Here is a 22218-nt window from a genome sequence, read left to right as displayed (position 1 = left end):
ACCTTTCGTTAATTCGGAATAGACAGTCTACAGAACCCCATCACCGACAGATGGATGCATGCGACTGAAAAACCTTTCGAAGGGAAGATGGAACTCAGACACACTTTTTTTATATTTAATTTATAATACTGACGCTCTAGCTACATATAAAGTCTTGCCTTCTATTTTCAGAACGATTATTAGTTTTAATGTATTGCTTCTATAGTTTTGCCTTCGGTGCCAGAAACAACTGCACGAAAAAGGTTTTGTATGCACAAAGTTAGACAGCGCTAATTTTTTATAAGGAGCACGGCGCAATAGCTCATTTTGCTCCCCCCTATGACGCGTAATGCCAGTATCTAGCCAAATGCTGCGTACAGTTTTCCAAAACCACAAGAAAAAAAAAAATACTTCATAAAGCCGTTTCTTTTTAGAAGCCCTTAAAAGTTAGTTAAAATTAGGAAAAAAAACACAATCGAGATGTTTCAATTCCAAATATATACCTGCACTCTACGTACCCTTAAGGTACACATACACACACACAAAAGAAATATCATTACGAAGGGAAGATTCTAAGTACCGAAAACAGAGCGCACAAACTAAAAAGACAGCCCAAAGTTGAAAAACGAGAAAAAAAAAAGCATTTGAAAGTTCAAAATATCTATACTCTTCAAAAATCGGTTGCAATTACATAAAATCAAGACAGAACAAAGTCATAAGGTGTGCAGGTATCATCCAGATTCACTAAAAGTCGTCCTTCACTGCATGTTGCGATTTTTTTTTTCTTCTGACCCCTCTTGTGCATGTTGCGATTTTTTTTTTCCTGACCCGTCTTGTGCCACGCCCCATCAAACACCGTTACATTAGCTGCGCCTCCCCACATCGGCATTTCTTTCTTCACGAAATTCGGGCTGGCAGTTTTCGCGGCAGCGGCATAAACTATCTCGCTAGTGAAGGTCTTGCGGCGCAATGGTGTTAGCAGGCTGAGAACCGCGTTGAAGCGCGGAAGTTCATGGCATTCAAGTTGACGGACGGCAAAACCCGTGCGAGCCCCGGGCACTGCCGTATAACTTTGCTTTGCGCTCACGTCTCCGTCTGACGCTACAGGTTTCGACGCAACCGTCAAAAGAAAGAACCCACTCGAGGCACGAGGAAAATCCCTCGCGTTTCCCAGCTGCACAATTGTGACAAGCGGTGCAGATTCGCATCGCTCAGAATCATGGGCGTCCCCACCGGGAGAGCAAGGGGGGCGCTTGCACCCCCCCTCCCCCCCCCCCCCCCCCACGCCCAGTTCTCAGAGTGGAGGGGGGCAAACACTGGCTGGCGGCGCCAGAGTGCCAAGGGCACCACCCCCGGCCCTGTGTGTGTGTGTGGGGGGGGGGGGGGGGGGGGGGCGGGGGCGGGGTCTGGTTTGCTTTTTTACTCCAAAACAAGTTGGTAGGCCACTGCTCAGAATGTATCAGCGCGCGGATGTCGCCCATCACTGAACCCGCAGAGCCGTAGCCACATGTTCTGAAAACGTTATAGAAGAACCCGACCTTCTTTTACGAGTTGCGTTGACCCACGGGAACGGTGTGCCGATTGCGTCAGAAAGACCGCCGTTGCCGTGGCTAGGCTTAGCACACCGCGGTTCACAATTTCTCCGCTGGCGTTCTCCGCTCGCGTTTGCGCCGCCATTCATGAAACTCGCGCTTGCGATCGGTATAGTTTCAAACGCGAACATCGCTTTTTTAGTGTTTGTCAATCCCAAATCCAACCTGAGAAACTAAGAAAGCGCCGCTGTCCCGAGTGACAGCCTCTGGAAGATAGCCGATATTCGCGAAAACTTTGGATGTTCTGAGCACCGCGAGTTACTTCCTTTTTTTTTTTTTTTTTTTAGTGGTGAAAAAATAACAAAAACAAAGAAGAAAAAAAGAAAAAGGATTTCCGAATGAAAGAGTTGGACGAGCGCGTTGACGTATAGACACTCTCGCCGAACGGACACGCAAACCTCGTGCACGATAGATGCTCAGAAAACGAACCGAAACAATGGCGCGGACTCGAAAGAATGACGCAGCAGCTAGATGGTGCACCCTTTCCAGAAAGGCTCCTTCGACATATCTTGCCAAGTCTGGAGCTCGTTGAGTTGTACCGCGTTAATTAACGATGGCCGCGCTTCAAAGATAAAACCCGGGAACATATCAACACGCGCAACTCGTGCTACATAGACTTTGCCAGCGCTTATCACCCGCTTATCGCACAGCGCTTATCACCCAGTCGCGATGGCTGGGCTTGCAGACCGCACTCACAACAAGTAACCAAATTACTTATAATCGATTACTTTCTGGAGTAATTTTGTAATCATTTGAATTAGTTTATTGAAAAGTAATCGCAACAATAATACGCCTACTTTTGGAAGTACTAAAATTACCCGGAACCGTTACTTTCGTTTGGTTTCCCTCCCCTTTCTGATGGCGCCCTTAATTCGTATACAAGTTTCCCCACCAAGGAATCCTCGCACCGGGACTCCGACAGAGAGATATGTGGATTACCAAAATTGGTGGATTAAAGAGATAAGTAGTTCATAATTCGATGGTTATAATCCAATAATGGACCAGTACGAGATAGTACCCGTTTTCAAACCAACAGAAAACGGTCGTTTTGAAAATCTTATAGTAATCCAGAGAAGTAACGGTTGCTTTTTCGAGCAACAGTCAAGTACTCTTTCGTCTCAACTAGTCACGTACTTTTTTCACAGAAGGGAAGAGGGGAAGGTCGCCGAACAACACGCGACGCTTCTTCGTCGGCGTCTCCTCGGCGTTTGGTGCAGAAGAACGCGAGTCGGGACGACTCCCGTTTTTTCATGAAACGAGGCGAACTGTAAATCGGCCGCCATATTATCGCCTTCCGCGAGGGGACAGAAATAGCTTAATGGTAATCAGCAGCGAGAGCTTAACTTGCTAGCGCTTGTCACAAAAAAAAAAAAAAAAAAAAAAAACAATGTACCTTGCGATTGGCAGGTTGCTAACAAGTGCCGGCAGGACGACGGCCGCGATCTCTGCTCAAAACCCTTCCTTTTATCATTTTTATTTATATCATTTTTTTCATATCGCCCGCCAGATAGATGGTCTTCATTTCTCTTTAAATCGTTCATCGCTCGTTTGATAGAGATATAGCAATTTCGTACAGTTCGCCGATAAACCGGCGAACGCGACAAGCGATGCGCGCATTTCGGCGGCTGAATCGAGCCAGCCAGCAGGCCGCAGATCGGCTTCCGGCTGTCAACTCGCGAGCTGATTGGCCGGCACCGCGCCGACGCTCCTGAATTCGCCGTGCCAAACAACGCCGGAGCGCCGGGATCTGTCTCGGTCGGATCGCCAAATAGCTGTGCGTACTTACCACCCCGAGACCTAGAGGCGTCGAGGAAGCGCTCGTCACGACGCACACTTGTATACTTCAGGATTACGTCCGCCAAAACGCGCGTAAATACGTCCAAAATACGCCCTATGTGGTTCGGCCTTGAGAAAGCGGAACGCTGGCATACGGCGTTCGGCTCTCGCATTCGGACGCGTTCGGCGGGTCCACTGGCATAGCCCCCTCTATATTTACAAAACCCGGCAGTTCGACGACGGAGCCATGAGAGTGCCCGGACGCAGATTTGGAGCGCGAGGATGTTGCAGCACAGATCATCAAAGAGCCATTTCTCGGAGAACATGGACGTCAGAGCACAGCTTTTGCAGCGGCGAGGACCCGAAACACACTCGTTCGCTCTGAAGAAGTGTGTTTCGGCATCTCGCCGCAGCGTGGCGCCAGTCACGTGGCTCTCCTCCATTTCGGCGGCCGGTTCTCGTGGCGATCTGCCAGACCTTGTCAGTATACAGGGGGCTATGGCAGTGAAAACAAAGGCGACGAGCTTTAGGCCTACCTACTCATCATTCGAACCAGAGATCACCGTTCTGACGTCCCGCCCGCTCTCGTTTTCCTTTTCCCTTAGTTTCTCGGCGCATAAGCTCAATTGCCCCTGCCCTGCCCGTTTCTATCTGGATGAGCATCGTACCGGCGTGCGGTCATGTATCACTACTGCGTAATGGGTACGTTAAAGGTCACCACGCTAGCAGTGGTACTCCACCAGCTAAATTTCTGATCTCGAGCGTAAACCAGTGCCGCCCTAACCTCGAAGGCAGAACAACGTTACGCTGTCTAAACACAAACGTAGTTTTTTTTTTTTGGTTGAGATGGTTTGGAACGTACGTGGCGGTCTTTTTTTTTCCCGCTGCTCTTCACCTTCGGCGTGTCACCTGTTTATATTCTGTGTCACAAACGACGGTCCCCGACGAAGGTAAACACACACAAAATCGTGTTTTCGCATTTCTCGCCGTACATGTTTCGCTTATTTTCCGCGAAGAACAGGGTTAAAACGGACGAGCAAACCGACAAGGGCACGCAACTCACGACACACGCTATACCTGTATACTCTCTACGCTCATGCTTACTGCAACAAACAAGGCGTCTAGTTCACACGTGATAAAAGATGTGAGTAAAAGGGGACGCACCACGGTGGGCGCCCCTTGCTCGCTCGATGACGAGAATAGCGCACGCTGCGCCAAGTTTTCTGTTTTCTTCACTTTCTACGAAGTAAAACAAAAAATCACACACACAAAAAAAAAGAGAAAAGAAATGGGTACAAGTCGTTACATCCTTTCTTTTGAAAGAGAATGTGATAACGGACTGGATTTCAGGCGAAAAGCGTTACGGTCGGGTGTAACAAAAAAAAAAGCCGTTAAGCGCAGGTCAGGGCAACAAAAAGCATATATGCGTAACCTATAGAAAGTAATGTATACTTAAGCACGCAAAGGCACAGTTAATTCAGTATACTAAATCAAACTACGAGCTCTACCAAAGCACCGCAGCGGGAATCGAACCCCGGACCACGCTATCCGCAACTGACGCCTTTGCTCTGCGGCAGGAGGAGGCGGCGATCGGGAATCGGGAGAGTTAATCAGCTGGACTAAAGCCCGTTTCACATGCAGCGACTGTGCGAAAATAATAATAATAATAATAATAATAATAATAATAATAATAATAATAATCAATCAATCTTTATTATACAGTGCCCAGGAACAACCCTGAGGTCTTGGTGCTGGTACACTGGTGGATAAAAAAAAACAAAAAACAAAAAAACACTATACACATCTCCGCAGAAAATAAGATACATTTTTAGCATAATACTAGGCACGGATACGACTGTCGACGCAATAATAATAATAATAATAATAATAATAATCATCGGTGCGACAGCCGTTGCAGCGAGTGCGATCGGAACGTTTGGTTTCACTTGTTACAACAACCGCGCGATTTCTGCCCAAAGTTAGTTGCAGCGGACACAGACGTGACGCGCTTGACTTTGTCTAAAATACAACAAAAACGCCTAAATAAACACAAATGTTCTACGAATACAACACGTAACTAGAAATTTCTAATGATTAAGCATTAAGTCAAAAGCTTTTCGGTGTCTAAATTTATTTTTGAATACGCAGCTATCGTGGGATGAAAGCTGGCTAATGAACGGCTGGTTGACGAGAAAGCTATCGCACCGACTCTGCGACAGTGCGACTGCGATTTTAATCGAAAATTTACTGGAAATCGCACTGATCGCGGACGAGAATCGCCGCATCTGAAACAGCCTTAACATATGACTCGAAAGATCGCCGGGTGCGACTGTCGACGCAAAGCAACGGACTTTCGAATGACGAAATGTAGCACTCCATGGTATACCTCGCCACGTAGCGGGTCCCAAATATATTTCCCCCATTTTCAGGATAGTCCGCAGACGGCGAATACAGTCCGCAGGGGCGAATTTGGGATCGAAAATAAACGTGTTTTTGCTTAGGTAGTGTGCACTTGGTGCCTAATCCGAACGTAAAAGTGACCATATACATGGCACACGTTGATAAATGCCTGCTGTATTAGCTCACAAAGAGGCTTGTGTCATACGTAAATGAAGGTTCATATACTCTGTTATTCACAGAATCCTTATCACACATCAAACTATCTAAACAAAATCCTTGTATTGTCCGAAATGGGAGCTTTGGCTTGTTGGTAGGGCATGATGATTCAAACTTACAGCGCACAAAGACAGGACAGAAAAGATAGACACACAATCGCTGAACTTACAACTGAAGTATAATCGTCAAGGCGCAACCTTATATTCCACGACAAACCAAGAAAATACACACACTCCCAATGACATTACAGATTCCAGCACCCTTATCGCGGTCGCTGTCGTCATGGAAAGAAGTTGTAACTCTTTACCAGATAACAAAACACATGGACCCCTTGCACAATGTTCCCTTAGATACGCCATCCTCTCCGCTTCGATGATCTCTCTGGTCAGGGCACTGCCGCTTCTTCGAAGGACTGAGCACTTTTCCAAATCCGGAGCAGACCCACCACAATCACGACAGTGAATACCCATGTGTCCCGGATATTTACTGTCGTGATTGTGGGGGTTTGGAGAATGCTCAGTCCTTGAAAGAAGCGGCAATACCCTGACGAGAGAAATCATCAAAGTGGAGACGATTGAGCACCTAAAATGAAAATTGTGCAAGTGCCCTGTCTGTTTTGTTACGTGCAGTAAAAAGTTAGAATTTCATGCACGACGCATTAAGGGTGGTGTGCATTGCGATAAGGGTGGTGGAATCTACTAACATGTCATCGGGTGTGCGTGTGCGTGTGTGTATATATGTGTGTGCGTGTGTGTGTGTGTGTGTGTGCATTGACTTGGATGAGCCCACTACCATGATCGAGAATTTATTTTTTTTTAAGCATGAGGTGCTTTCACAGCGAAGCTCTATATGACTCGCAGGTGGTATTTTTTTTTTTTTTCGTATCCGTAGACAAAAATTTTACACGCGCGCCTTATCACCGTTCAAGTAAGCCTTATCATTTATCATGTGGTCTTGAGACTTGTTTCAATAAAAAAAAACACAAGTGTCAAAACCACGTGATAGTTTATAAGGCGCGCGCGAACGATGATAAGCACCTAGGTCTCCCCGCATGCGTTTCGCGGTAAATATTACGGTTGCATAAGCTGCCGCGGCAAACGGCAGAGTACGAAGTGTGGAGCGACGTCATAGTCCCAGTAACAATGCGAAGATTGGGTTGTGTGTATGTTCGTATACGGCCTAGAACTTGGTCTGCCTCAACGGACGGCGAGTCTTCCAGCTGTAGATGAGAAATTCAGCCAGTGCAGTACAACCGCAAGCCTGGAGTCTAACGTGCACCCTGCAGTAGTGATACACGGCCGCACGCCGGTACGATGCCCACCCAGATCGAAACGGGCAGGGGTGGGGATTGAACCAAGGATGCTGGGTTCTGCAGCGTGAGCTTTCGCTGCACGTGCTCCGGAGTGGTGTGCGCTAGCCCACTCGGCCACCGGATGATTAGATTATCACTGCGTTCCGCAACCGCTAGCCTTGTACCCGCTCCACGAGTGCTAACTTTAGTGCACTATTACGCTTTTCACTCGCTCAAAGTCTTTCTGAAAATTACTGATATAGAGGTTTCCAATGATGCTAAGTAAGTTCCTAATTGGAACCATATGTCTATTTTAGGTAACTAAAAAGTTAACTAACGAATTTTAATTGATTAGCCAACTTATCGCAAAGGTTAGCCACCCACATAATGTCCCCCTGGGCGTATAACTCACCTGCACAAACTGCATAAGGGCATCTTTTACTGATATTTTGTAATAAATCTGTTCGAATATTAAACAAAAAGCAGCCGGTATATAGATATTTGGTTTAAACTTATGAAAAAAACTGATTTACGGGACTTTTCTTAAAAGCATAACGATTTTTTTTATTGATATGTACTACTTCTTTTTAAAATTATTTTGATTAAAAACAATTACTGCATTTTGTTTTGAAGTCGCCTACTGCCTAGCGGCCACTCCATATAGGAAGAAAGGCAATTTTCACGTCCGAAAGAAGGCTGATCAAAAAGAAAGCGCACCACATAAACTGTCGTATAGTCAAATGTCGATTGTCCAGTGACTCCACGTTCCATTGTAGCTTTCCTCAGATTCATAATTGTCACTTTTTGGACCGTGCGTATCTTTCTTCATCAAGTACAAACTGCATGCCATACTGGTCCGGAAATATCATCGACACGTACGATGGGGACAAAACGTCTTTGGAGGGCCTTCCTCCAACGAAATTGGCACTGCATACCGGCGAATGTGGGATGGCATTTCAGTTCGTCCCGTCGGCTCTAGTATACGTCGGCGTTACGGGTACAAAAACAAACGCAGAGCGGAAAGCGGCAGTGTAATATGTCAGCCGTGCCGACATAGTGGCAGACATGATCGGGAGACCCAATTTCCCGCGTCGTACGGCACGAGTCCATCGTTGTCGCTGTCCCATAGAAAACATCGGCGAGTTGAAAAACGACGAAACTTTGTTTGTCGTTTTCGGCGTGGTTTCGTTTCGCTGGATTTCTCACTGCCTACCTTCGGTAACGGATGAGAACGGCAAGGGGGTCTTGGATGGCGGCAGCCACCCCTGCCAAATCGAAGCAGAAAACACCGAGGCTACGCGCGTCCAGCCGTTCCAACTACGCAAAAGCTGTCGGAGCCACGGCCACTGAATTTTCGCGGAAAACGATGTTTCCTCCGGTAAAGTATCTGGTACGAGTATTTTCAGGGCAGAAGGGCTTTTGCCTTTTGGCAAGGGGATCTAGCTATAGGGGGCGCCGACGTCATATGGCACCGTAGCAGACGCCATTGCTCCGTATGCCATTCCTCTGCCCGTACCTTCTACAGCATACATCTTGCACCATCGAAATTGTTCTTCTCGACAAGGCTTGACGTAAAGATGGAATTGGATAGTGCCAAATGTATGCTGCAGAAGTTACGGGCACAGCAGCGGTGCCCGTAGCAGCAGTGGCGGCTGATGTGATGTCAACTTCGTCCAGCTTGTTTTCCGCAAAGCACGGAGCTTAACCCAACGGAAGGCCTCTACCTGTCCCTACGGGTTTAGTTTTTATTTTAGCCGCTATGGGCGCACGGTTGTATCCCTCCCCATTATAGCTCTCATCTCACCCACCAACCCACGGGTTTAGTTCTCATTTTAGTCGCTAGGGGCGTAACGTTTGGATCTCCTCTGCACTAGAGCGCCCGTCTCACCCCCGGGTTTAGTTCTCATCTTTGGCCGCTAGGGGCGCAACGTATGGATATCCTTACCATTACAGCTTCCATCTGACCCACGGGTTTAGTTCTCATTTTAGCCGCTAAAAGCGCAACATCTGGATCTCCTCCCCATTAGATGTTCCATCTCACCCCCGGGTTTAGTTCTCATCTTTGGCCGCTAGGGGCGCAACGTATGGATATCCTTACCATTAGAGCTTCCATCTGACCCACCGGTTTAGTTCTCATGTTAGCCGATAGGCGCGCAAAACCTGGATCTCCTCCCCATTAGATCTTCCATCTCGCCAAATATTAGGCGCACTCAACGCGTCGGGACACAACGTGACCAGAGATAGGCGTTTCGAGAATGTTCGTGGCAGATAGGGATAATCGCGCAGACGATAATTCAATGTGAAGGGCACGCTGTATACGCCACCCGACGCCGTTAATGAAGCACCCGACAACGACGACGACCGCTGTTTCCAGGAGAACTATGCCAGAACGAAACGCCACCCGTCACAAACTTAGTAAGTTGCATGTTTGGTTCGTTGCATAACAAACTCGACTTAGCGCAACACGACTCCAGAAGCCGCGGCAAAACTTTAAAGCGTAACTCCGGTATATATTTTTTTTTTCGACTTTAGAATTACGATTTTTTTTTTTTTTTTTTTTGTGAAGGAAGTGTCCCTGAGCTACGATGAGTCCATTTTCTTCTTTTTTTTCGATGCCTCGCGTAGTTTTGTAGACATCCTTTCACAAAGTTTTGCCAGCTCGAGCATGATGGCAACTCTTCCTTGTGATCAGCTGAGTGACCCTCGCGTGACGCCAAGTTCCTACCGCGGTAACGCAAACCGTATGACTGGCCGCAAAAGCAGTTCCGATCAGTCTGGTAAGATGCTACGGCTGTCTCTTCTGTATTGTTTCGCAGATATCAAACACATGTAGCAAATATTCATACACATTCATAAAGCTGTCGGCCAAAAAGCGAGTTCGCCGCGATGAACGCAGGCCCACCGTGCAGGCTCAGAATGAGCCCCACTTAGCTTCTGAGAAGAACTACAACCTCGATAGTGTGCGATGCACGTTGCAGAAGCGTTGTGAAAGCTAACCGCTCGCGCTGAAGAGGAACGGACAAATTTATGGCCTCCAGTGAGTGCCACCTCCGGTGCCACAACGCGCTTTAGCGAGCAGGGAGTCAATAATCTTCATGCGCGATCGCCAAGGAGGACTTACAAAAACGACGGCTGCTGAAACATGACGTAACGAGCAGAAATCGTTCGCCGGGACGGCTGAAAAACGTCTCAGAAAAACGCGGTGAAAGAAATGAAAGCACAAACAAATAACCTTCATGAGTACGAACATGACATCGGGGTAAAACGTTGCTCGACAAAACAGCCAACCCGCTGAATGACCGCTCAGAAGCTGGTGGTATCATTTTGAATACCCGTTTTAGAGAGAGCGCATTTTTCTATTAGCGTAATATTTTGGCAGTGCTAGTCCTTAGTATCCGTAAATCAATATCAGTCATTTAGTTCGGTTCCATTTTTGACCGGAGTTAATCTTCAATCCATGACGCCAGTCTCGCAATCGATTACAATGACAATTGCTTTTACTTAAAAAGTATCAAATTAGATTACTTCATTACTCGACACAAAAAGAAATTGTAAAACTACTTAAAAAATGTATGGCAAATTACAAGGCAATTGTGTTGCATACGTGAGACCTTCTAGCATCCCAAACGTTTAATTAACGATACTCGTTTCCATTCGCCAGACGGCCAGTCTAACGCATTGTCTGCGTTAGACTATCATCAGATAGTCTAACGCAGACAATGTAAACGCTGGATAGTTGTTCCTAGCATGAAGCGATACTCCCGCTAATCGGACTGAAAAACCTGGCGATCTTCCACAACCTCCTATGTTGTTGTTTTTTTTTTTTTTTTTTTTTTTTTTTTTCAAATACTGCTGATTCTATCCGAGGAATCGTGGCAGGCTGGAAACACATACAAAAGTAAACGATGTAAAAACACAAAACAGTTGTACAATCACTTTGAACACAGAGCAGGAACAAACGCGCTAGTAGTATCTTGGTTAGTGATTTCGCAAGAAAGCCCATTCCATTCTATAAATTTCCGAAGAAAGAAGAAAGAAAAGAGCTTAAAACTGGATTTTTGGCTGGTTGAGTGGGCGCCTCTGTCGGGTGGCGTACCCGGTAGAAAAAATTATGGATTCACCCACGTTAATGTTATACTGACCCTTAATTAGTTGAAATCAAAGTTTCTTTCTTGAACTACCCAACCCGTTGGTAAGCTGAGATACCGATATCCATTGAGAAGCATGACGCTCTTGCACTGTGTCCGCTCCATGCGGTTAATGCCTATTTGTGTGGATGGATCCCCAATGATGCAAGCATACTCCAAAGATTGGAAGAACGAAGATTTTGTAAGCTAAGAGTCGAGAATCTTAAGTGCCTAATTTCAATGCTCGTCTGAGAAAGAATAGCTTTCGCAAGGCACGGGATATCCTGATGTGTTGATCCCATCGAAGACCAGATGCTGATCCAAAGACCCAGTTAAATTCGGGGCTCTAGTTAAAATGTGTTGGTTTAGATGATCACAAAATGAAAGAGGCTTCTTTTTGTTAATCCTACAAAGACTGTTTTTATGGTTAAACACATCTGTCATGTATTGCGTCATCTCGCAACCTTGTCTAAATAGTCATTGAACTTAATCTGATCAATAACACAATTTACTTTATCGTATATAAACAATAGTCGGCGTAAAAACATATCTTGACAGAAATATCATCAGGAATATCGTTAATATACAATAAGAATAAAAGCGGTGCAAGTCCCGATCCCCGGGGGACGCCAGGATCTGCCTAAAGTGAGGATTAACATTGATTATTGAATTCTACACTCTAAGAAATTACTGCACGTCTACTTACCCGCAAAACACTCAAAAAGCCAATCTCTGCGATCTATGAAATCAGCTCAGCGAATGATGAGGCGGAACATCTGTTTAGGCCTAAAAATGAAGTCTGCGCTGTGGCATTAAGCAATGCAAAGCCGTCATGCTTGCGTAATGTCACAGTGCAGATTTAATTTTGAGGTCTAAACAGATGTGCCGCCTCATCATTCGCTGAGCTTATTTCGTAGATCGCAGAGAATGGCTGTTCGAGTGTTTTGCGGGTAAGAACACACGCAGGCATTTCTTAGAGTGTACATATTGGTGACGGTTTGTAAGCCTGAATCTAGTCAACTATCTGATCGTTCTCAAAGTAGCATCTCAGTTTACCTAGAAGCCTTACATGTGACATCTTATCTAAAGCTTTTGTGAAGTGGGTAAAAATGACATCAACCTAATTATTTTTGTCCAGAGCAAACGCGAGGTCATGAATTGTTTTGATTAGTTGAGTGGTAGTAAAAAATCCTCGACTAAAGCCATGCTGTCTCTTCGAAAGGACATCAAGATTTTCGACAAAAGAAAAATGTCTATAAAAAATGTAATCGAAAAGTTTGCAGATAGAACATGTCAATGAAATAGGCCTGTAATTTGTAAACTCCTGCTTATTTCTAGTTTTAAGTAAAGGTTTAATTCTGGCCATCCTCCGGTCCAATCGGCAAAGCCCTCTCAGTTAATCAAAACCCTCTTAGTTAAAGCCCCTCTCCAGCTCCTCTCCCTCAGTGCGCCCAGGTGGCCGAGCTTTCCTCGCCTACCCCTCTGGTCCCGTGACCTTCCCGTCAACCAATCAGTGTCGAACCTCGCGGCCACGCTTTTATCTGGGCTTCAGGAATTGCTAAACACCTAGCCAAAGAACATTTCACGTTAAAAGTAACCCCCCCTTCTCTGATTACTTCAGATTTTCAAAACGACAGAGGTTTCTGCCGGTTTGAAAACGGGTCTTTCGTACTTTCTCTTAATGGATTAGAATGACCTATCTATGAACTACTATCTTCTTAACCAACCAATTTTGGTAAACCATCCTCTTCTCAGGGATTTGGTTCGAAGATTTGTTGGTACGAAAATTGTCCGAACAAAGGGCTCCACTAGAAACGGGAAGGGAAAATAAAAATAATGGTTACAAGTAAATTTAGTACATCCAAAAGTAATCATATTACTGTCGTGATTACTTAATAATAAATGTAACCAGGTGATTACAATATTACTCCGAAAATTAATAGATTACAAGTAATTTGATTACTTGTAGCGAGAGCCGCATGCAAGTCGGTGACCATCAAACCGCTGTATACATGCAGACTATTTCCAACTCGAATGGCGTGCGTTTACTTAATCCCCTTTCCGCTGTTTGACGTTTCGGCTGCCAGGCCGAGTCACTATATCCGCAACATACTTGGATAGGCGGTAGTTCCCCGCTTGTCTCCTTCGCGTCTGCGAGTTGAGGGGGTGAACGCTGCTCGTTTTTCTTTAATTTTTTTTCTGCAACTTCGATTGCGTGCGGCAAAAAACGAACGGGTGTTTGACGGTTCTTTAACGTCAGGGATCCGCTCTAAGCGGTATTTGCGCGAAGTCAATAACTCGCTGCCTCTTCCCTTTAACGAGACATGTCTGTAATTGACCGAGCGCGGGATCCGCATCCGGACTTCCTGGTTACCGGTCAGGCATGCTCTCCACCGATTACTCTGACCGTTAAACGGGAGACGCGGTTTCGAGATCGTCTCAGTCAATTATAGTTATTCATTTTAAAGCAGGAAGGGCTTTTTTCACGCTAACCCCAATGCGAAAATTTCGTCTGTCCGTGAATTTCACACGCTAAATTTACCAGGGACATAAACGTCACGTAACCTAAAGAACGAGTGGGAAAATTGGTGTCACGTAACCTATACGTCACTTCAATTTCCCCGCTGAATTTAGCGGAAAACGTTGCGTCTTGTGACCTAAACACCAATTCAGTTTCTCCGCTAAGTTCAGTTTGCCCACTAAATTTAGCGGGCGATATCGACATTCCGTGGCCTACACAACAATTCAGTTTCCCCGCTAAAGTTAGCGGGGAATTATAATGTCACGCGACACACCCATTTCCCCTCCCTATGCCACTCCTCTCTTCCCCCCTTCTCCCTCATTGTGCCCTTCCTTCCCATCTCCTTTCCCATAGGCCCCTCCCTCCCTTTCCCAATCCGTGCCCCCTCCTACAGTACCCTCCCTGACTCGCTCCTGGTCACGTGAGAAATCAATTCAGTTTCCCAAAAATTGATAAAAATAGAAGGTTTTCCCTTTCGGAATTAGTGTTTAATGTATACCAAACAACTGAAACAATACCTCTCCTGATTACTGCATTTGATGCATCGTAGGCCTTTACGATAAAGGTAGCTGCCACTTTCTTTCTTTTTAGCGGCTTTCTAACGTTCATTTTTCTTCATCAGAAGAAATCATTCACTTGAAAAAGAAAAAAAAAAACACGTCGTTAGATGCTTACACAGAATGGTTTGTGACGACATTGTAACAGGCTGCAGATGAGAAATTTAGCCGGTGCAGTACCCCTGCTAGCCTGGGGTCTTTAACGTGAACCACGCAGTACCAGTTAAACGAACAGATGCCGGTACGATTCCCATCCAGATCGAGACAGGCAGGGGTGGGGTTTGAGCCCGAAAGGGTTCTGCAGCGCGAGCTTTCGCTCCACGTGCTCCAAGCCGCGATGCGTCAAGTAGTACCGAATCGTGAGCCGATTAGTAAGGTCGACACGGCAGTGGTCCGAATGACAGCGTGATGACTTCCAACCGCGGCGAGCGAGCGAGCTCATCCCTAAACACCGAAAGCAGCCGATGCTTCCCGACAGTCCGGGCTCCAAGTTGGACTTCATTTCGCCGCAGGCAAACAAAAGACAACAACGTCCCACCATCCACAAAAGACTCGTCCACAAAGTGACGTCATCGACGACGAAAATGTTTACGAACTTGGCGGCCCTTGATTCCTCGCCAGAAGCCAGGCCGCTAACTGTTTTCGTCGGCACCCTCGCAAGCCCCCTCGCGTCGGCACCCTCACGATTTTTTTTTAATTTTTGCTCGTCGTATACATGTTTCGGCACCAACGCCTCACGCACACGATGCGACCCGAAACTCGTGGGAGAGTTTATCTGGTTTCTCCGTGCACTACTCGGCCCACGGAGAAAGAAAGAAGGCCGCCTGGAGGATGATCGGCCGCCCTGAGGACTCCTTTCCCGGCTGCGGCATCCACCATCTCTAGCACCGGAGAGAGAGAGAAAGAAGCCAAAGGCTGCTAACTGGAACGGGTGACGCACGACGACGACCACCGACCGCCTCCTCCTCAACACAAACCACCCCCTCTCATACCCCACAAAAAGCAAAAAAACCCGCAAGAAATAAACCGGCCCAACCAGTTCAAACCCCATTCCAGCGGCGTGCACTTCCCAGGCCGTCCCGAGTGCGTGCGTGCGTAAGAGACACGACTCCTAAATCCCCGACGGAGCACGACCACCCCCATTGGAGTTGCCGCTGCTGCTGCTGCTGCGTTTCCCCCTACCCTTCTTTCTGTAAACCCCGTTTTCCAAATCCCTTCACGGTTGGCTTCAGTCTTCAGCCTCTCCTGGACGACGACACAGGCACGTAGTAGACCTGTCTGCTTGCCCGCGAAGTCTCCTCTCAGTTCGTGCGTGCGTTCATTGCTGCGTACCTCATCCGCGCGGAGACAGCGGAGATCCCAGGAAAGCGAGATGGCGAGGTGCCGTCAACGGGACAGGTCGTGTCTCTTCTCGCAGTGAGCCTGGCAATCACATCGTCAGAACCCGGATACGGAGAGCCCCCAGCAAGCGTCTCTCGCGCAGTGAAGTGCCGTACCTGCCGAGGATGTGTGCCAAGATGTTCGAAGCGACCGCGTCGACGAGTCGACCATAGTCCATCGTTCTATGGGGATATCACTAGGAGTCTCCTAATCGTACAGCACGGTAAGCGTTGAATAAAACTCTTTTCTCTGTCCATCCCTACAATACCGAGACTTGAAAATAACCCCCCTGGAACCGCGAGTCTTCCGAGTCTTCTCAGAAAAGACCCTAGGCTTTCGGAAGTTTTATTTACCTTCTTGAAGCTTCGGAGTCTTCTGAGAAGACCTCTAGGGTTTCAGAAGTTCCATTTCCAGTTCGTTTTACTACCCGCTTGGATCCTGTACACCTCCTGTAAACGTGTTCCCAGAAGTAAACGAGACGCGGTGTCAGTGTATGGGACATCCCGTTCTGGAGATGAGTCTTGAGAGTCCAAGAGCGCCGCTAGACCACGGGGTCGCGACGATAACGATGGGCTAATTTCTCCGCGTCGACGGCGTCGTATTTGTCGAACGTGTTCCCAGAAGTAAACGAGACGCGGTGTCAGTGTAAGGGACATCCCGTTCTGGAGATGAGTCTTGAGAGTCCAAGAGCACCGCTAGACCACGGGGTCACGACGATAACGATGGGCTAATTTCTCCGCCTCGACGGCGTCGTATTCGTCGACGCGACGGCTGTGGTCACGAAGTGTCACATTACGAAACGTTTCACACGAAACGACGAAACGTCACCGGACCGAGAAACGACTGGCGAATGCGTGGTGGTGAATCGTTGCTCAACAGACCAGCAAGGCCACTTGATGTGCGCGACGGCGCCTTTCCAGCCAAGCCACACACACACACCACGCCGTTTCCTCTCTTACCTTTTGTTGGGATCTGGCTTTGCTTTCGTTACTACGAAGCAAAAAAAAAAAAAGAAAGGAAGAAAAAAAGAAGCTTTCACTAGAATACGTTTCAACTACGCTTTCGAAAGAGCCTTTCACCGTTCACGCGACGTGGCCTCGACCACCCCAGCGACAACAACAATCTGTCAGAACGACCGCCGCATACACGCAACCCGCAGGTTGGTACGAGCGGCGGCACCACCTTCAAAACGCGTCGGCTACGCCGAGGTAATCCAACCTAATTTGTGAATCCTGCTTGTGAAAGCACTACGGTCACCGACAGCTTAAGAAACAAAGGGCGTGGCTTATCACGTTCGCTATTCTTACCGTGTGATTCACTCTTGGGCGTTCTTATCACATCATGCCGCTATCTAATCGGCTGCGGAGCACCAATTGGAGACGCTCTGGCCACGACACGCCTTGCATTTCTGAAGCTGCCAGAGAAAAGAGAGCTGACTGAACGGCCGAGTGACGCCGCCTACCACAGATTAGATTCTTAGATGTCGAAGTCGTTGCAAACTCCGCTTAGCTTGTTTGCCTACTAGTACCATGCGAATAACAGTGCCTTCACCACGAAGGCACATTTTGAGAGTTTAGCGCTATTTTGTGTCTGTCCCGTCCCTCGCCAAACGCCTTCGGCGGCCCACGATATAAACCCCGCATCTTTGACAGACCCCAGAAGTTTTAGGGCCTGTACGCCATCCGAACATTCACCGGAGCGGCCGTGGGTGCGTGTCTGTCTGTACGTGCTCGCACCGCCGCGCCCACGCCGAACAAAAGCCTTGACTGCATTCTTGACCGGCGCGCTACAGCGGGCGGGCGGCCGTCAAGAGTCCCATTTCCAGGTCGAGGTGCATATCGAGCCTTTTCGCGCGCGCGCTCTGACAGCCATCGGTACTACCGTTTTCCAGACAAGCGGAGCAGACAAAGAGCACAGTCACTGGAGCGTGCCTCCAAAATTCGCGTTCCAGAATCTAAAAAAAAAAAAAAATGGGGGCATTGGTCTTTTCGGATGGCAAACCAGGCGTAACAGATGACTTGACTCCAAGCTAAAACACACGTGCACTGTTCGGCCGGCTTTACACCAAACGTTACGACGACTACTTCTCTTCGGGGTACCCTTTATCGTCGCGTGCCCATAGCCGTTATGGCAGTTCTTTCTGGCAGGCGACTTCCCCACGCGGTTGTCCCAACACCACGGTCCTCGCCTGCAACATTTCTTGGCACTTCCGAGTAGAGGACGAGAGCTGGGCGCACAACGTTCATCCGCCCTCAAAATCGGAAAGGACCCGAACGCACGTACTTTTGCGAGCAATGCCAAGAAAAAGCTGTCCCCAATGACCCATTACGAGCCAGGGAACGCAGAGAAGCCCATGCGCCATCAATGAACCGTCAAACGCAGTGGTGCGTCAGCTCCACGAGGTTACCGACGACGTGTACGAATACGTGCCGCAAAGCGAGGTGGTGACCATTAGTCAAACGTGGAGCTCGTTACAAAATTCCTTGGCGCAGTGGCATCTCGAAGATGTCTCCGAACACTACCCACACTCGCCGCCCTTCGACACCCTCGTGACCTCACTCTCCCCCAAAGACACACGCACAGTCAAGCGGAAATTGTTCCGCCTCACAGTGTCCACCAAGGCCGGTAATTAGCGCGCTTGCGGGTGTGAGACAGGCCCGCAATGGATCTTGATAGGGAGGCTCTGTTCGCCAACAAGACACGAACGCACAAGTTTAATGAGTTGTTGGTGCCGTGTCTATAGCACAGGTTCGTTTTCCGTGATGCATGTATGTCAATCGATTGTTCCTACTGTTTTTGTTTATGAGAAGAAGAAAAACGTAAATCTCTTCATTCGGCTTGCAGGATCACGAATAGCAATATTATATTTCAGATTGTTGAGCCAAGTATAGTCCCAAACAGCGCTTTCAAAATAACATTGGAGCCCCTCCTTCAAGGCGCGTTCGGAGGAAGGAGAGAATCGTGAGGTATTATTACACAGAGACCTCAACAGTTCCGTGCCTTACGCAAGCCTTACCCGAGGAGACAAAAACGCTGGACGCGTTCTCTCACAAGCAGCACGCGCAATGCAGTCAAGACCGCTGGGTGTGGCGTCACACCCAGCGGTTGGTTTTTGCGGTTGTTCTTGCTTTAGTACAATAGGCCACTTTCAAAAATCCCTCCATGCAACACTGCGCGCGTTGCACGCTGGGAACCAGTTGGCCACGGAGCGGACTGGCCTTGTTTCGGTTTCGATCAGACAGCCGCTATCTGTACTCCAGCAGTCAAGCACGTGAACTTCCAAGCCTGCATAACTTTTCTTCACGCGCAAGCGAACGTGCTTACACGACAGGGGCACCAGCAGGGACGCTGCAATCTATCGTTCTACATTTGCCTACGTTTGCCCAAAATCAGGCACAAAAAAAAAAAAAACAGTGCCAAGTGTTTTTTTTTTTTTTTTTTGCATCTCTCGGCAACGCCTACAGTTATTATACTCATGTAGGAAGTCGCAGCAATAAAAACGCAAGCAGCGTGTTCCGTCACGACACGATGATCGTGACATAATTTGAAACTAAAACCAAAACTAAGTTGCCAACGGGTACTCAGAATTCATTTCGTGCCGCCGTGTCACCAGGAGCGCTTCGAATCCGCAAAAGATCTATTATCAGTCACTGAGGGGGTCAAAACGGCGTGTCTTTGGAACACCCAGCCTCCAGCACGCGCTTCGTGCCTTCCGTCGTGCTTCGGCTCCGCGTGCACGCTCAAGGACCACGAGACGCCGAAGCACGGTCGAAGGCAGGAACCTGGCGCTGGAGGCGGGACAACTGAAACTTCTCCCTGTCAGTCTGCTCCTGTTATGACAGCGACTATTGGTCCTTCATCAAAAATTTCAAAGCTTTCATTGGCTGCCAGGTTCGAACCGTTGTTGGAAGCGTCACTGTCCGGCAAGTCATCTCAATTTTCTTCGCCATTACATCATTTCCCCAGTCGGAAGCGAGGAAACGAACCACGGGCCAGACGGGCGTATCCGCCAAATGACAGTGCTAAAACAAAAAAGCTCTTGATCTCGAAGCTTTTCTCCTAATAATCCACGATACTAAATTGGAAGCTTGGGCAAGTTGGTGAATCATCATAAGCAACAACAGGTAAAAGACCTGGGAAACAGAGCAGAAACCTAGACTTTAGATGGAGATGAACATTATTATTATTATTATCATTATTATTATAAGCGCCTGAAGTCCACCAGCCAAAACGTTTGCAGACCGTTTCAAGTTTCATTCCTACAGTCGACACCAAACTTCCTCACGCATCCCTAGTTTGATTCCTCTTGAAGCGCGGCAGCATTCACTGCGAGTTCATGCTGGCTTTTACCACCTAGTCTGGCTTGACCGTTCCATTTTTATGCTGGAGAATCAAACAACCGTTGCAATAGCCAAAAAAAAAAAGTTTTTCCGTCCGTTGTAGTTCTCCGCCATGCGCTATTCTTCCGCACCGATAACACAAAACAGAATTGGCCGGAAGCTCCACGGACATTTGCACGCACCGTGCCACATCCTCCGGCATGCAACGGACCGCGCGACCGAAACTAATAGCCCGACCTGCCCACACCGAGCGTAAGGAAGGACTCTCCCCCGCGGGGCACGCCGGCCCTCTTCCTGTTCCTTTGTCTCGCGGCGCGTGACTCAGAGCGAGAACCATTCGGAACGTAAAATAAGACGCGCTTGGAAAGCCGTACTTTACTTTAGTGCCTCACCCCCCGTAACGTGTCTCGTCAAGAGACCCGACAGTCACGAGACATCCGAGTCAAGGGATCCAATATGGGCCGAGAAGCTCAACGAGCCAAAAGTTCTATGACTGGCTAAAAGTCAACTCCGCAACGGACTGGCTCTGTAACGTTTCTGGCCAAGCGATCCAGCGAATCGAGATATCCAAGAGCGACGTGACAGCCGAGTCAAAATATAAAATAAGGGTCAAGAGATTCAATACGGCTCAAAAAAGTCAAAATATCTATGAATGGTTAAAAGTCAACTAGGGGATTGGCTCCGGAACGTTTATGATCAAGAGATCTGCAACCTCGTTTTCGCGGGATCTCTGGCGTTGTCCAGAAGTCAATTCGATCGTTGATTGGCGCCTTCATCGACAATACGGTGTCCAAAAGATTGATAGAGCCACGCTTCGAGAGCTGGTCTGGTCACCGTGAGCGGAAAAAAGCTTTGTTGGGGGATGGCCCTAGCATGACCTAGCCATTGAACAATCTACGTACGCGAGCAACGAGATGGCGGCCATAGTGCTCTCTCCATAATCGTAGACAAGTCCACTTCCGCTAACCTTTGGAAGGGAGTTACGACTTGAGTCGTGCTTGTGATATGTTGCTCAGACCTGCTTCACAAAGTCCGAGCCCTACGACCTTCTCCCTGCGCTGCCCCGTCCCAACCTATCCGGTTCCTTCGGCTCACAAACGTCCTTGATCGCTGACGTTGTCGGATAACCCGCGGCCTTCCCGGCTAATCGACTTCGGACGTGATTCTGAGGAAAACCAGCCGATGTTCGAGGGGAATGTGCGGCCGCGCCGTGTCTTGCAGCGAGTTACAATTCGGGAGGCGCAGCTTTCGGGACTCAACACCTGCTGTCGTGCCCGCCAACTCCAAGTCCGCATAACGTAAGCTGTCCATTTCAAGTCCTGCATAGAAGAGTAATCTAACGTCTTTCCCCCAGCAAATCATTAAAAAAAAAAAAAAAAACGAAACAGAGGAAGTAACGATTTTGTTTAAAAGAAGGAAGGAGTCTTCTCGCAGAGGCTATTGTCCTCCCATAAGATACAGATCGAGGTCACCAAATTCGCAGCCACGAACTCATCGTCGCCCGCCTTCTCGATACCAGTCCATAGCAGACAGCTCCTATGAATGACGTCATCCACCAACAATAACGTCATGTGCAGGCCTTGTCTTCTACGTGGTGTCGGCTACAGACAGTTACACTGATATTTAGATTTCGCGGAATTGTGTCCCCATAACATTATTTGACGCTGTTACCATGACACTCGATTCCCACTGAATTTAGCGATGCAAGATTAAAGTTAGAGGAAACATATATACTGAAGTTTTCGTAAGCCGCTGTTTCCGCTACGCTGCCTGCAACGAAAACGCGGCCACTGCGAATAATAATATTAATAGTAATAAGTTTATTTCCACGTTCAATGGTGGAGCGAAAGGGTAAAAGCCTCAATGGAGGCTTGACTAGCCCTTAGCACCATACATTGGCTTAGCAGAGAAAAAATAAGATTGTCACACAGTACCGATATCAGAACACGTGCACAGTTATCTCAAACAAGAAATCAGAGAAACACGGGACGAATACACCTTATCTAACAGACAGCACTAGCATACACGAAGCGTACACA

At 47.8% G+C, this 22218-nt stretch overlaps 2 protein-coding genes across 3 annotated transcripts in view; one reads left to right on the top strand and one right to left on the bottom strand.

Moving 5' to 3' along the window:
* LOC8028494 (tudor domain-containing protein 3) overlaps positions 1-22218 on the bottom strand; it is a 96526-nt gene that overhangs the window by 29854 nt on the left and 44454 nt on the right. The gene's annotated exons all lie outside the window — the stretch shown is intronic.
* Positions 9480-22218, top strand: part of LOC8028493 (protein toll) — a 29814-nt gene continuing 17075 nt past the window's right edge. Inside the window, exons 1-2 of one of the 2 annotated variants that reach the window (XM_042289917.1) lie at positions 9566-9669; positions 15877-16062. In XM_042289917.1, the coding sequence (XP_042145851.1) occupies positions 9591-9669; positions 15877-16062 (265 nt within the window). In that variant the 5' untranslated portion in view covers positions 9566-9590. Of the gene's footprint in view, positions 9670-15876; positions 16063-22218 lie in introns of both variants that reach the window. The other variant, XM_040212650.3, reaches the window with a different exon arrangement.

Source organism: Ixodes scapularis, unplaced genomic scaffold (assembly GCF_016920785.2).
Source record: "Ixodes scapularis isolate PalLabHiFi unplaced genomic scaffold, ASM1692078v2 PGA_scaffold13__105_contigs__length_92229423, whole genome shotgun sequence".
Classification (NCBI taxonomy): Eukaryota; Metazoa; Arthropoda; class Arachnida; order Ixodida; family Ixodidae; genus Ixodes; species Ixodes scapularis.
This window is presented reverse-complemented; position numbering and strand designations above follow the sequence as displayed.